This window comes from Entamoeba invadens, assembly GCF_000330505.1.
Source record: "Entamoeba invadens IP1 unplaced genomic scaffold scaff_1105074725591, whole genome shotgun sequence".
NCBI lineage: Eukaryota > Evosea > Mastigamoebida > Endamoebidae > Entamoeba > Entamoeba invadens.
Window position 1 is genome coordinate 199,443 of NW_004191750.1, and position 15,145 is coordinate 214,587.

Consider the following 15,145-nt stretch of genomic DNA (forward strand, 5'->3'; position numbering starts at 1 on the left):
ATTTATTTCTTCTCTTCCTTCTTTTCAGTGGCAGCAGCCTTTGGTGCGGCTTCCTTTGGTGCAGCAGCAGCTCCCTTCTTTCCTCCCTTCTTTGGCATGTGTATTTAACGAGTGACTAGAAAGATGTAGTATTCCCTTTTATACAATTCACATTTCTGTGGGGGTATGACAGCCATGTTATGTCCTACATAACGGGTGTATTGTGGTGTCAAATAGCAAATCATATCATCGTAAATAGACATCACACAACGATTGATATGCCATAACTCAAAACATCCCACTTTATTACGCATTTTTTGTCTATTTTAGTATAAAATGTTGAAAATTACGCACAGAAATAGAAACTCGGCAGATCACACGATTCTTCACCTTTATTCATCGCCACGTCATTGTTATAAATAGCACACCAAAAATAACACGATGATGTGGCATCAGGAATTCCCGATTATTGGACAAAATACGGGCTGTTGTACCTCACAATAATGATTGCCTCTATAAAAGAAAAGAAAGCATCTTTGTAATCACTCGTTACATACACATGCCAAAGAAGGGAGGAAAGAAGGGGGCTGCTGCTGCACCAAAGGAAGCCGCACCAAAGGCTGCTGCCACTGAGAAGAAGGAAGAGAAGAAATAAGATGCATTCTAATTCATCACTCGTTCAGTATTATGTTTTTTATTGTCTATTATTATTATTATCTGACAGATATAAGAAAAAATGAAATGGTAACTAAGAATATTAATTTTAACTTAAATTTTTCATAGTCCAAATTCAAAACAAAGTCTACAAATTTAGTTTCTTTTGTTAACAAAATTTTAGTCTAAAATCACTTAACAAAATATTTTGAGTCTTTTGAAAAAAAACAAAGTGATGAAATTTAAATGAGGTAAAATAACAACCTGTATTTCTAAAATAATTTTGTCATTTTTTTGTTATTTCCACATATCCTATTTTTATCAAGTTATTATTGTTTTTATAAACACATCACATTAAAATAAATAATTAAAAATTTATTATTTAAACCTATACAAACAAATAGTTTGGCAATAGTTAACTTGTTAAACAACAGTTTTGTGTTAATTTTTATAACAACTTTTTCGCATATAACCCGATTTGTATGTTTTAAACACCTTAAAATATTTGAATGTGATGAGGTTTTTGGAATGACGATGTTCCACATGTCCACTTCATTTTATATTGTTTGCAAACAACTAATAACATTAAGATACAATATAGTTAATATATAGTTTTGTAATTATAAAATACACATATAGGCAAAGTCACATTGCCATACATATCGCCTCACAAAATGAAATAGACGTCAAGAAAAACACTATAAAAGCGAACCCTACGACTTACAATACAGTCCCTGGTGTTTCCCCAGGTGAATGTGTTTGGGTATGGCGCTTGTGAGCAACAACTATCGAATATGACATCCCACAAATGTGTTTCAATCAATGACATTTTACATCATCAAATTGTGTCATGATGTAACGTTTTTTATTTTTTAACGTGTTATTCAAATTCATTTTTTCGTTCAACTTGTGTTTATCAACTCGAGTTATTTTACGTTTTAATTAACTTTTCTGTGTTTTTATTTTTGAACTTGAAGTATTAATAATTAATATATTTATAATAAATTAATAATATTAATTATTTACAAAGTCATATTAAAATACTATAATTCTCTATAATAAAAATTATATATGTTTTGAATAAACTATAATACTTGTTTATTTGGACTACTTAATTAGTTTATAACATCGTATCTGTTATACATTTATTATTTGAATAGATTCATTTTAATACAATGGTTAAATAACAATAAATAATTATAAAAAACATTGAATTCACACTTTTTGTTCCCGCCACTTGGTAGCGGGTTAATTTTTAGTTTTAATTTAATTAATTTTATAACTAATTATATATTTAATTAAATATAATAATAATATTTTATATATTATTATATAAATGAAGATAAAATAAAAATATTATTGATATGGCACAATTTGATTATTCACAAAGAATGAATACAAAACAGTAAATCAGAGAGAGGCACATGTACTCTTCTCTATTGTCAGAGTCATAATCGTTGGATCGTTTGCCTCAATACAAATCTCCTTTTTACCGAAGAGTCTGGCATCGATTTCGTCAAGCACCTCCTTCCCAAGGTCGATCATTTCTTCGTGGTGCAAAAACAACATTCCCTCAAGAAAAATTGTTGTAATTCTTTCCATCCTGAGAGTCTTTTTAGTCTTTCTCGACAGTGTTGAGTTAAAGAAAAATCCCTTCTCGAGCAATAAATCAAACATCATGTTGTGGACGAATGTTTTTCTGTTTTTCTCTAACCTTCTCATAGCACTGTCCCTTTTCATTCCGTTTTGCAAATCGGCGTCGAAAAGGTTTTTGCTATAATCCTGTGCCAGTTTGAAGAGGTTGATTTCCCCTTCGGGGAAGAGTAATTTTTTGACTTGTGGCTGTGGTACTGTCAACGACGGGACTTTGCGAGACTTGGCAATGACCACCCCACAAAACGAGTTCAACAGTGACACAAGGACAAAAGTTTGAAACGTCTCCATGTCCTGTTTGTCACGTTTATTTTGCATGTACTTTTGTTGTTCGGCCCGAGGAACCCGGACAGAGCTTCTTCGTCTGTTCATTTTACTCTCTCACGCCTTCCATTTTTTCGCGCTTATATGTCTGCTCGTTCTACACTTCGTTATCATCAATCTCAAAAAAATGAAAAAAAGAAATTTTTTATAGTTTTTTTTTAATTAATAAAACCTACTAAATAATAATTACAATATAATTACACTTAAACTATTATAAAACGAAAAAAGTGAAAAAAATTCAAGTAATTTAACTTTTAATAATTTCAAGTAAAATAAATTATAAAAACTATACATAATTATTCAATTTCATTCGATATTATCATTTGATTAACTATTTATACTATTTAATATTATACCATTTTATTTGATAATTCAAATATCATCACAAAATAACAACAAATATTTTCCACAAATCTCTTCACAACGCCGTTAAGTTTCACATTTGCGAAAATTCTGTTTTTCTGAAACTTCCTTTAAATAAACGAAAAATAAATAAAAAAAAATTTCGTAACGATTAAAGGCACAATGGATTTCTTAGATCCAGCATCCCCCAAACCGAAAAAGAACATCACAACACTTCCCGACAAAACAACATTAGACGTCAAATGTAAAGACATAATCGAACATTGGGGAGTCATTTGGGACAACTTTGAACGGATTTTATCGACTCGAAAGGACTCTCCATTACTCACTGTTCCCTGGAAATATAACGATCAAAATTTTCAGTTATCCCATCCGAGTTCCCACGTCGCCTCTTTTAATATCAAATTATTTCCCGATTACTTTAATAAACAATTGCACATTGTTTATAACAATCCTGTGTTACCTATTAAACATTCCCAAGTCCTAGTAGAGAAATATTGTATGAACCAATACCTCCACTTGATACCCATTAAATCACAATACACCTTAATTGATACCAAGTCGAGGTCTTCGAAACTTCCCGGCTATTATATCTTCAATTATGGGACTTTTAAAAGTGAAAGAGTGATGTATGATGATATAGTAGTTACTGTCCATGTTCCTTGTATGGTCAAATTCTCGGGAATTACTTACCCCATTTTGTCAATGTCTTTTGCGTTTGTGATTCCTTCGGACTTAGACGTGACGACTAACACATTTTTGTGGGACGTCTTTTTGGACTCACTCAATTTGATCTTCTTTGAATTCCAAGTCACTCACTTCGAAGAAAAAGGAAAGAACAAAGAAAGCTATCAATTACTCGCCAAAAAGCTCTCGGATGTAATAAACAAATTTGACGAGTATATGTTGGCGATGACCACCGCAATTAAAAAGAAGGAAATCAACGAAATTTGGACCAACAAAAAATACGTCCAAAAAATCATTGAAAATCACTTGGTCTCCACTTACACACTAATCGTCTCAGATAACTTGCCTGACGCTTATTTCGCTTATAACATCTGCTCTTCATTGGACGCACCAGACTTATTTAATCAACCACTGACCTCCCCTATCACTCCTAAAATACTTAACGTCCCAAACCCTTTCTTTAGAACTATGTGTTTGACATCTTTCTCAGGAGAGTACTTCTTTAGTCTCCCTTTTCCGTATTGCGTCATATCGACGGCAGAACAAAGTGTCTCAAGAATATCAGCACAAAGCACCTTCCTCTACTTCATCAAGAGAACTAACTACTTGCTCCTCTTCGCTTCGAAGAAACTCGGGGTCACCGGGTTTGTCCCTTCTATACAGTTGAAGGAAGAATTGGTCAACCCTAATGAGTCTAATTTGTTAACCCCTTACAGTCATATCTTCGAGGTCGTTGACCACAACATCTTGGAATTGTTTTTGTTCAAAATATGCGACTTGTTGGTACTCAAAGCTAGGACCATCGTCGGAATGATCACACAGAAGGAAATAGTCCAAAGGAAGATCGAGAATAGTAAGACTAAAGAAATCAAAAATATGATCCAGACAGACGACGAAGGAATAAAGATCATCCTCGGACTCTGGAAATTCACAGACCCTATTGCAGTAGCTATGGTAACACAGAACGTCGAGGAGAAGTAAGGCGCATCATGTATTTATTTGTCATGTATTTATGTTTTAAGTATAGTTTTATTATAGTTATTTTACTATATTGGTATGGTTTTGTATTTCCTTTCAGAATTGCTTCTAATATTGAATTATAGTAGATTATTAATAATAATAGTAATAGTATAAACTATTGGAAAGTAAAATATTATAGTTAAATATACCTTTGAAATAACAATAACTAGTTGACTAGAATTTACTATAGACAAACTATAAAATAACTAAAAAATTAACAACTAATAAAAGTAATGCAATTTGACCTGAAGGAAAGTCTGATAGAGAGCGAAGTGGTGAAACGTGGGTGTAAACGAGTTGTCTTGCAATTTCCAGAAGGGCTCATAGCACAGGGAGTGCAATTGCAGCAACGACTTGAAGCAAAGTTGAAAGACGTTGAGTTCATACTCTATACAGACTATGTCTATGGTGCTTGCTGTGTGGATGACCGATTCACATCGTATATTAAAGCAGACTTTTTGGTCCATTTTGGACATTCTCCACTCAGTTTGTTTTTTTGTCTAGAAGCTTGATGTCTTGTTTTCATTGTTATTTTATCATATTCTTCTATAGTTTTTTTTAATATATTTTACTATTATTTTTTAAATTTGAAATGCATTCTATTTTTGGAGGTTCTGGTTATTTTAATCACCAAATCTATAAGTGTGGTTTTTTATATTATAATTTAACTACAAATAGATAGAAAAGGAAAACTCAAAGAAAGTCCCTCCAGAGTGTTTGAAGGTCGCAAGCATATACATTCCTGTTGTAGCAGAGATCAAGCTTGAGCCTTTGGTTGAGAAGATCAATCAAATGGTAGACAAGAAATTGAGTTTGTCCATAGTAGCAACCATTCAATATGAACCCTACCTGTCACAACTCAAAACGTTGTTGAAGGACTTTGACATCATCATACCAAAAATTGATCCACTTCCTGAAGGGATCACTTTGGGGTGTACAGTCCCTCCTCTTGGAGATAAGAAGATTAGTGTAGTTTTTATTGGAGGCGGACTCTTCCATGCAGAGGCCGTTGCATACAACTATCCAGATAACAAAGTTTACTCCTACGACCCTCGCAATGAAACTTTAGTCCCTGTTTCTGTTGATAAAGAGAAGTTCTCGAGTGTAATGCGGTTTGTTAACTATATATTTACTATATATTCCTATATATTCCTATATATAGTAAATAATAATTCTTAATATTTCCTATATAGAATTACTGGTATTATATCATATAATACCTATTCTATATATAATATAGATCAAATAATTATAAATTATTAAATAGAAATCATAAACTATAAATTATAATTAATAAATAGAAAGAAAATTGACATTGCTCGACAACAGAAGTACATTGGCATCATTACATCGACACTTGGGAGACAAGGCAATCCAAAAGTAACCGAAAACGTAAAAGCACTGGTCGAATCCAAAGGTCTAATTCCTGTGTTATGTTACGCAGATGAAATATCGACAAGTCTCCTTGAGAGTTACAAAGAAGTCCAAGTCTGGATACAAGTCGCTTGTCCCCGTCTCAGTATCGATTGGGGCGATAATTACAGACAAGTATTGATGACCCCATACGAAGCTTTCTTAGCATTTGGCAACCCATGTGAAAGTAAATTGGATTATATTCCAATGGACAATTGGGCCATTCCTGCGCCCGAAAAATGGTGCGCTTCAGTTTATTGATTTCATTGACTTTGGATACTAGTTTCTATTTATTTTACTTACAAGTACTAGATTTGATAAACTATCCTCTAATTATAAAGTCTTAAACCAAAACCATAAATAAGCTATATTCCCAAATTGATTGAAGAAAGTATCATCGAGTAGTAAAGAATGTGTCTTCAGGGTTGTAGAGTTGCGCGAGTAATCTGTAGATGTAAGAAGGAGGAACACCATTCCTGTGAATTAGTAAATAAAATATAATAATATAATAATAAAATTACAATAATACAATAATACAATAATACAATAATACAATAATATAATAATATAATAATATAATAATATAATAATATAATAATATAATAATATAATAATATAATAATATAATAATACTAATAAATATAATTATAGTATAGTAATTACCATATAATAAAATATAGTATAAATTTATTAAAAAAGAGTGGAACAAACTCATTGGTGATAAACAGATTAATCCAATCTGGCGATATATATTCGAACGTTGAGTTAATCACACGGGTGTACTTTGCCTCTTCGATTTGGTAACTACTTTTGTCTGCGGTTTCTTCGTCACTTTTTCTGTCGAGTAACAACTCGAGTCCAGTTTGGGTTGATTGTATTGAAGGTTTTGATAATACAGCGGGCATGATTGGTAGTGGTGATTGTATCAACGCGAAGTCTGTGTCGTTTGTTGGGAATATTGGGGAGATCTTAAAAGTCCCGGTACAGACATAGACGGGGACTCGGAAGTGTGTCGCAACACAACACAAATTGAACGCACCAGCAGCTGCAATGAGACCTCCATTAGCCAAAACCGTATGGCACCCCAACACAATTTTGTTGACATGTGGTAATACCGAGAAGAGTGCAGACTCGGGGAATAAATCAGCTTTGATGCCTCTATTCTGTAATTCTAAAACTATCTCTTCACCATCTTTGCGTTGTAAACTATCCACTACTATCACATAAAACGTCCGAACAGTTTTCGCTCCGGCAATGAACTCTAAGACTGTCTTGGATTTCCCAAATAATAAGACAACATCACTCCATATTAATACTATTCTTATTACTATTCTTATTAATAAAATCTTTACAGACATAAACCATCCAATTCTGGTTTTTTTTATTATAAATAAACTAGAATGCTATCAAAGAAAAAGAAGAACAAACTTGTCGTTGATATACGCCTCGCCTTGCTCCGCTATACTTTTATATAACGTCTTGAGCTCAGTCTGATATTCTTTAAGCGATTCAATGAGTTCCTTCTTGAACTTTTTCATGTCGACGTTACTGATGGACGGGGACTCGGAAACAAGTCGGTGTAATTCGTTCGACTGGACGTCAAACTCGACATTGGATAGACTTCGCTCCACCTCACGAACAATAAACATCACGCGGCGGACAATGTTCACCGTCGAGAATTCTATCTTGGAACCTCGTTGGAGATATTTCCCCATACCCTGAAGTACTGACATTAACTCGGACGGTCGTTCAAAGTCTTCTTTCTTCACCAATTTCATGATTTGCGCTAATATCGGGTTAGCAGACTGGAACGCACCATATATAATTCTACACATGACTTCTAATTGCTATCCAGTATTATTCGTTATAATTATTTTACTATTAAAGTATAGTACATTTGATATATAAGAATAACAAACCCTCGTCGCATTCTTTGGAGAATCTCTTCAAGCTCATCAAATGTTGCCTGGTAGCGCTGCATTAACTGTACATTTGGAGATCTTTCATTCAGATGCTTTTTTAAATACCTTTGAAAATGAATTAAATGTTATATAAATGTTATATAAAATGTTATTCAAATATTATTAGATTGTTATTGTGGCCATTAAACACAATTAATTTATTTCACACGACCACAAAAGAAACTCAAAAAGACCAAGATGGACACACCAGACATTCACAGCTTTGTTGAGCTACTCATAAATATGATTAAGTTTGAATGTTATAAAATATGGTTAATAGACAATAAAGTAAATATTTTGAATGACAAACAGACCGACGGACCCCAATGCGTTTTACAACGAATTTCTGAACGAGTCGATTGAAACGTTAAAGAACATCATGAGCATCGACGCACAAGAATCTGTCAAAGTCCTCAAAACGGATATTTTATATTACAAAAGAACAATAGAAGAGTTAAGTGCAAAGCTACAAACTTCATCAAAAGATCAACAACTTCACATAGTCAAAGAAATTAACCAGAAAACTATGGACTTTGTCTCTGTGTTAAAAAATTTCTCCGATTCATTAAACGCAGAAGAGGTCTCTTTATTCCCTGACGACGTCGCTCGGTTGAGAGACCAAATCCTTGTCGACTTGGAAGATGTTGAGTAACTTTGTTTCATTTTACTACTAATTTATAATAAAATATATTAAATTATTAAATTAAATTATTAAAGATAAACAATGTTTTCCTTTTTGATGACTTGTGCTATCTTCTTAACATCTTCCACCTCATTTACTTTAACTTTGTCACACATGTAAGATGTTGTAATACCATGGGAGAGGTCACCCAAATTAGTGAAAGTCAAATAACAAGATCCCTTTCCTTTAAATGAAAAGGAAACCTTCTCAGAGACTTGAAAAGAAAGTGTAGTCATTCCAGGGTTAACCATCCGGCAGATGCGTTTGGGAACATCACCAGGACGGTTGACGAATAAAACCATTTCGTTCTCTCCAGTGTATGACACTGTGTCCAACTGATATGTGTCTGTCGTTGTCGGAAGGAGGTATAGCATCCCAGGTTTCAGAGTCACATACAACTTATCCATTGTGGGGTTTACTATTCTTTTTAGTTTATACAAGAGGAGTATGGTAATATACTATTACTTCTTATTTTAAATTAGTAATATATGGTACATAATTATTTCAAATAATTAATTTAATAAATTTAATTAATTAAATATAATTAATCCAAAATACATGTATTAATAATAAACCAGTAAAGTATAGTTTTTAATGCCTACCAAGACCGATATGTAAAAAATCAAAAAAATCAAGTTAAACACTGAAAGTCACTTCATCGGAGTTTGAAGATACTGTTGATGTGTCTTTCTCTGTTGTTTCCTTGTTCTTCAATTTCTTTCTCTCTTTCTTCTCGCGTTTTTCGTCTTTCGCGCGCTTCTTCTTTTCTTTGATCTCGTTTGCTTCATTCTTGATAGACTCTTTGCATACTTTCCAGTTGGACTTCCACTCGGATTTGACTTGGTCTTTCTTCTTTTTAAATGTTTCCAGCCGCTGTTTGTGGATTTCTTTCAGCTTATCTAACGTGTCGTTCTGTTTTTTCTCAAAAGATTCAAAAGATTGACTCAAACTGTGTTTTTTCTTCTGAGATTTTCGTGGTGACGGAACGACCGGGTCAAGCACAACGTCCGTCGAAAAAGAAAAGTCTTTGCCTTTGAGGGCAGCTTGCCGTAAGCACGTTTTCAAGTTCTCATTTTTCAATCTCTTTTCTCTCAACTCGATGTTTGCCAGAACGACCTGTTGTCTTAAGGAGTAAAATTGGTCCTCGTAATTGTCAGACCTTGCCAACATCTTATAAAGGCTGACATAATAATCGTGGACAAAGTGTTGAAACGTCCCAATAAGCTTCTCGTAAACCAAATAATCGTCGATGTTACTTCTTTCAAACTCCAATGCCTGATATAACTTGAACACAACATCGGACGGAACATCCTTCTTCATTGGAAGGGAATTCGTTTTCATGAGAACAATCATCTCCGTGATAACGTCGTCTTTCGGTGTTTTAAAATCGTCTTTGACGTCGACCAATTTCATCAAGTTCGAGTAAAGCTCACGATTGTCGACATCTGCGCCCTTTAGACTGTTAGTGAGTTGTTTTGCGATGTAGTCGGAGTCTTCTGATTTATCGCAGAATATGCGAGGAGTCAAGTTGACGATGAAGGCAATCTTTTTCTCATAGTTTTTTAGGCTTGGTTTTTCTTTAAAGATAATATCAAGGAAGTCACGGTCTTTAATAAGTCGAGTAAATCCGTTGCGTACCATTGTGTTGAAAAGACGAAGACATATGATATTTTCACTGTCCTGCACTAATGTATTAACTTTCTCAAAAATGGTTTTTAAAACAGAAATAAGGATTGGTGGAAACGATGCGTTCACTGAATTTCTGAAGTCCAATCCCTTTTTGATAATGGTAGACAAATTGCACAACGATTGGTTGTACTTCTTTAAGTTTTCATCGGAAATGTCGGAACTATATGTCGTCAAGATGTCGATATCAATCTGGTCAAATAAACTTTCTTGTGACGCCATAAATTCAATGACCTGAGAATAAAATTCGTTGAAAAACGTTTTACAAAAAGAATAGAAGAAAGTCGTGAAAAAGCCATCGTCGCTAAACAAGAGTTCGCCTTTATCTATATCGTCAATTCTTTCCATGTGATATCAAGAACGAACCATTGATCATAATTTGTCGACGAAAAGCCCACCAAAAGAGCTGAGGAAGTTTTCCATGAAGTCGGTAATAGTCGGTGACAATCTTTGCGTTTCGTAAGCATTCTTTGTCTTCAATGTTGTAAATGAGCTATATATTAAATATTGTTAGTTATTTTACTATAAATGTGGATCTCAAACGTTAGAACAAATGGCGTAAAGAACACCTGAGTCGTCATTAAAAAGAACAGAGTTAAATGTGTCTAAGTCAAACATTAAATGACTGAGTAAGATTGTTTTTGATTTCTGTTTTAAATAAAAATGGCTTCTATTAATAATTCTATTTTATAATTTTTGAAATAATTAACATCGTTGAATCGTTAAATGTTGTTCAGTTTATTGACACTTTTTTTAACATAATTATTCATGGTTATTTTATTTTATTATTAATTATTAATTATTTGTTTGGTTTATTATTTAAATATGTTCAATTATTATTATAATACTTCATCAAAAACTGCTTAGTTTTTTCAATTCAAAAAAGGAATATTTATAATTATTTACTATTGAAGTAATAATTTATTATCATATAAAAAAATGTTGTTTAATTTTTTGATTTATAATTTGTAATAATTGTATAACAATTTCAATGATACTATTTTACAATTAAATAACTAAAAAAATTAACTTTTATCTTAAGAGATCAAATTGTGTATATAAAGAAAAAAATGGACACAAGAAAAAATTAAACTATAAAATTAACTACAATTGTTATCTATTTTTAGTTTTACTTATTTTTTCTTTTTCTTTTTATCGTCTTGTGATTGGTTCTTCTCCTCCTTTTCTTTCTTTTCTTTTTTTCCTTCCTCCTTCAGACATTTATCCAAATCATCTCTTGACTGTCTTTTGGTGAATAAATCGACAAGAGACAATCTTCTTTTTCTGTCTTTTTTCAAGGCTATCTCTAGATCAGTGTTTTTGTCTTCTTTAGGTACACCAAAAGGTCTTTCCGCGAAACTTGCCTTCCTTTTCTTTTTGTGGATATCTGGTCTATCTGTAAATGGTTCTGTATCATTGATCTTGACTGATATATTTTTGGGCGGATTAATGGTTAAATTGATGTTCATATTTAACTTCTTCTCTACCATAATTTTCTTTTGTTCGGGAATTGTAACATTCGTCGATTTCATCCCTTTCTCTTGCCTCAAAGCATTCAGTCGTTCCGCCAATTGCCTGTTTGTCTCTTTTTTATTTGCATAAAGCGTTTTAAATACCTCAATCTTGTCCTGTTGATTTCTATACTCCGCAACTTTTCCTATTTTTTCTTCGTTGACTTTCTCAAAAAACGAAACATAATCTCCAAAAACCTTCTCTAGTTTTCGAAATAAAAATTGTAAGGATGATTCGTCAGCACTCGCAAACGTCAAATCTCCAAGTGAAGTCAACACTCTCTCTTTGACTTCTGGAGACAGGCATTTTTTAAGAGTGATAAAATGGCAACGGAGGAGGAACGTGAGATTGCTGCCCATTCCACTCTCGCGATCTCTCTCCCTCTCATTTTTGAATATTTGAAGGATCTCGGAAAAATCAGTCTTATCAAGCACATCATCGACGCCCACAACTGTCCCAAGCCGTTTCTCCACCTCTTTCAGGAACAACAAATCCTCGCCTTTGTTCAAATAAAATAAAGTCCGACCAAGTAGTTCGATACCATCACACTCCTTTGCCGTTTGTTGATTTGTCATGAATGATCGGAGGATCTCTTTGTTTTTCAAACACCTCGCAAACCCATCTAAGATTAGTCGGGTTATGAAAAAGTCGTTTTTCTCTTTGCAATTTGCCTTTTTGATCTTTTTGAGGGAGCCCACATATTCGTCTGGAAATTGTTTGATGTTAGAACGTATCGAATCCATCACAACTTTAACGTCTTCTGTTAAAATTTCGACAGTTGTTTGAAAGCTTTTGGCTGAGAGCTCGTCGAGGTACGACGGGTTGATTGAAAGGATTGAAGCGTCCAATTCCATCAATCTTCCCTTTTGGAGTAATGACTTAATTGTGTCTTTGATAATCGGGAAGCAGAGTTTAGCGAAGTATGAAGTGTTTAAAGTTGAAAAGAAAAATTCATTGGAATTGATTTGAGCTATGGTTGAGTGTTTTGTGTGAGTTTTTCTATCATAAAAGTAATGATATTTATAAGACGACAAATATGAAAGCAAACAAGTGTTATTTTGGTTTTGATAAGTCCACATGAACAAATTTTCGATTTTATTAAAGGTCTGGAAGTGTGAAATCAATAGATTTGCGTTGTCAAGACAGTAAGTGTCGTCAGGGTCGTATATCAACTTTGTATGAGTTTTATAAAATGAGTTGAAAACACAAACATTAGAAAAAATTGCATAGAGTAAGTGTGAATTATTATCAAAAAGAATAGTGTTAAATTCTTTTGTGTTAGTCATTTGATTTTTTAGTTGACTAATCTATTCAAAACCGGACTTATAATTCACTTCAGTTGTTTCTGTTCATTTTCAAGTCGACTAATTTTAATTTTGGTGCTGAGAGAAAGAAAAGTAGTACAAGAGAAACAATAAAAATACAATAAAATGAGTTAGAAGAACAAATATCAAGGAAACAATTGAAATGGTTATTTGATAATTATTGGAAATCAAAAGCAAAATATAGTTCTCATTTTATAATTAAATAATTATTATTAATGTAATGATATTAGGAATATAATAATTTGAATGATTAAAATAAAATTATTTTATTAAACAATTCATTCTCATTATAAAATAGTTACAAAATAAACACATTTTATACTTAATAACAAAAACAACTATAAATATAGAAAATGCCAAGAAATTGATTAGAACAAGAAGTACCCCATTGCAACAGAAGAGAGTGGAATGAAGACATTGTCGTAATTGGGATACGAATAGAACTCGACAAGAGCACCAACGAAGCCAAAGATCAGACAGTAGAGTGTGTAGTACTCTCCAAAGATCATCTTGCACATCACCATTGAACCAACAGCACCACATACCATCACTGCAATTGCACCTTCAATTGTCTTTTTCTTTCCCCATGGATTCATCACTTCAGTTCGCCCTATCATTTTCCCAATGATCTCAGCCATCCCATCACCCCACAAGAGAAGACCACATCCAATGACTGAAGGCGGATAGTTTCTCCAAAAGACAAGCGAGAGCAGTGAAACAGTCACACAATAATTCAGTGGGCCATACAACATCTCTTTGTAATCCCCATTGCGACAAACAGTCGCTACAAGAAAGTCACAGATCTTACCTTGGAATAAACCAAGTCCAAACACAAGAAAGACTACAACATAGATCAAACAACACATCGTCCCCCAGACACGTGCACTCATTTCATCAGGATACAACCCCCAAAGTGCAAGCTGACACGTCCCAAGTGAAATGTGGACTATTTTTCGCGATGTGTAACTTGTGATGATGTTCAATTTGCTGAGAACAGTCCCTATCAACAGACACACATTGACTCCAACAAAGGACGTCAAAAACAGTGAGAAACTGGTGCTCAACATCGAATGACTCCTTTCAGAGTTCACCCCTCTTATTGGCCGTGTGACGTAGACACCCTGACTCCATCTTAATCAAATATGAATTATTCCTGTGCATTTGTAACTATTTTATTATTTCATAATTAACATTTTTATTAAGAATCAAAGACCCACAACGACGGTCTATTATAGCAATTCCATTCACCAATTTGGTCAGAAATTGGAAAGATCACTTATTCAAGTTCTGTTGTTTTGGTCGTCGACATTTTCACCACTTTTTCACAACTTTATTAATATTACTATAAATATACGATGATATTCGGGACTTTTTGATGGTTTGAGAAAATGGTTTTCAAAATGCAACGGAAGAGGTATCTTTTTCTTCACATTTAAATTTTCATCACACTATTTCTAAGATTAAATCTATTTGTTGTGTGTTGTTCATTTTTCCAAGTCCGTCATTATTATTACAATTCATTTTTTGCAATTGTTCTCCATTAATTCAATTATTTTTTTAAAACCTCACAACAATTATATTACAATTCAACCATTACAAATACTGGAATAAACCAGACACTCCACATAACTACATTTATTTTTTTATTATCGTTTTACCTTTACCATCCAATAACACAATGTAGTATATATACGGTTATCTGTTGGATAACATAATATATTTTACTGTTTTGTTATCTGTAAAACCGTGACACAGTTAGACATTAAAAGTCAACCAATACAATAAGACTCGGCTATATGACAAAAAAGAAATTACATGTGTCGGTTGAATGGCATTAATTAATAATATGAAAAATGTCATTGGATTGAAGTAAAATAAAAGTGTTG

At 33.1% G+C, this 15,145-nt stretch overlaps 9 protein-coding genes across 9 annotated transcripts; 3 read left to right on the plus strand and 6 right to left on the minus strand.

Moving 5' to 3' along the window:
• Nucleotides 1–2,043: 2,043 nt before the first annotated feature.
• On the minus strand, nt 2,044–2,658 carry EIN_169320 (hypothetical protein; the record flags this gene model as incomplete). Its single annotated transcript, XM_004183795.1, has 1 exon — nt 2,044–2,658. The coding sequence occupies one exon, from the start codon at nt 2,656–2,658 to the stop codon at nt 2,044–2,046; it is 615 nt and encodes a 204-aa protein (XP_004183843.1).
• A 477-nt stretch (nt 2,659–3,135) lies between these two features.
• EIN_169330 (hypothetical protein) lies at nt 3,136–4,641 on the plus strand (the record flags this gene model as incomplete). The annotated part of the gene is made up of 1 exon (XM_004183796.1): nt 3,136–4,641. One exon carries the CDS (start codon nt 3,136–3,138, stop codon nt 4,639–4,641), a length of 1,506 nt encoding a protein of 501 aa, XP_004183844.1.
• A 272-nt stretch (nt 4,642–4,913) lies between these two features.
• Nucleotides 4,914–6,354, plus strand: EIN_169340 (diphthamide biosynthesis protein, putative; the record flags this gene model as incomplete). The annotated part of the gene is made up of 3 exons (XM_004183797.1): nt 4,914–5,166; nt 5,384–5,792; nt 5,982–6,354. 3 exons carry the CDS (start codon nt 4,914–4,916, stop codon nt 6,352–6,354), a joined length of 1,035 nt encoding a protein of 344 aa, XP_004183845.1.
• Nucleotides 6,355–6,487: 133 nt separating this feature from the next.
• Nucleotides 6,488–8,074, minus strand: EIN_169350 (translation initiation factor eif-2B beta subunit, putative; the record flags this gene model as incomplete). Its single annotated transcript, XM_004183798.1, has 4 exons — nt 6,488–6,569; nt 6,805–7,395; nt 7,522–7,920; nt 8,013–8,074. The coding sequence occupies 4 exons, from the start codon at nt 8,072–8,074 to the stop codon at nt 6,488–6,490; spliced, it is 1,134 nt and encodes a 377-aa protein (XP_004183846.1).
• Nucleotides 8,075–8,252: 178 nt separating this feature from the next.
• On the plus strand, nt 8,253–8,706 carry EIN_169360 (hypothetical protein; the record flags this gene model as incomplete). Its single annotated transcript, XM_004183799.1, has 2 exons — nt 8,253–8,305; nt 8,367–8,706. The coding sequence occupies 2 exons, from the start codon at nt 8,253–8,255 to the stop codon at nt 8,704–8,706; spliced, it is 393 nt and encodes a 130-aa protein (XP_004183847.1).
• A 59-nt stretch (nt 8,707–8,765) lies between these two features.
• EIN_169370 (hypothetical protein) lies at nt 8,766–9,143 on the minus strand (the record flags this gene model as incomplete). Its single annotated transcript, XM_004183800.1, has 1 exon — nt 8,766–9,143. The coding sequence occupies one exon, from the start codon at nt 9,141–9,143 to the stop codon at nt 8,766–8,768; it is 378 nt and encodes a 125-aa protein (XP_004183848.1).
• A 229-nt stretch (nt 9,144–9,372) lies between these two features.
• On the minus strand, nt 9,373–11,040 carry EIN_169380 (hypothetical protein; the record flags this gene model as incomplete). Its single annotated transcript, XM_004183801.1, has 3 exons — nt 9,373–10,748; nt 10,789–10,915; nt 10,966–11,040. The coding sequence occupies 3 exons, from the start codon at nt 11,038–11,040 to the stop codon at nt 9,373–9,375; spliced, it is 1,578 nt and encodes a 525-aa protein (XP_004183849.1).
• Nucleotides 11,041–11,555: 515 nt separating this feature from the next.
• On the minus strand, nt 11,556–13,220 carry EIN_169390 (hypothetical protein; the record flags this gene model as incomplete). Its single annotated transcript, XM_004183802.1, has 2 exons — nt 11,556–13,106; nt 13,146–13,220. 2 exons carry the CDS (start codon nt 13,218–13,220, stop codon nt 11,556–11,558), a joined length of 1,626 nt encoding a protein of 541 aa, XP_004183850.1.
• A 407-nt stretch (nt 13,221–13,627) lies between these two features.
• EIN_169400 (hypothetical protein) lies at nt 13,628–14,326 on the minus strand (the record flags this gene model as incomplete). Its single annotated transcript, XM_004183803.1, has 1 exon — nt 13,628–14,326. One exon carries the CDS (start codon nt 14,324–14,326, stop codon nt 13,628–13,630), a length of 699 nt encoding a protein of 232 aa, XP_004183851.1.
• Nucleotides 14,327–15,145: the final 819 nt, after the last annotated feature.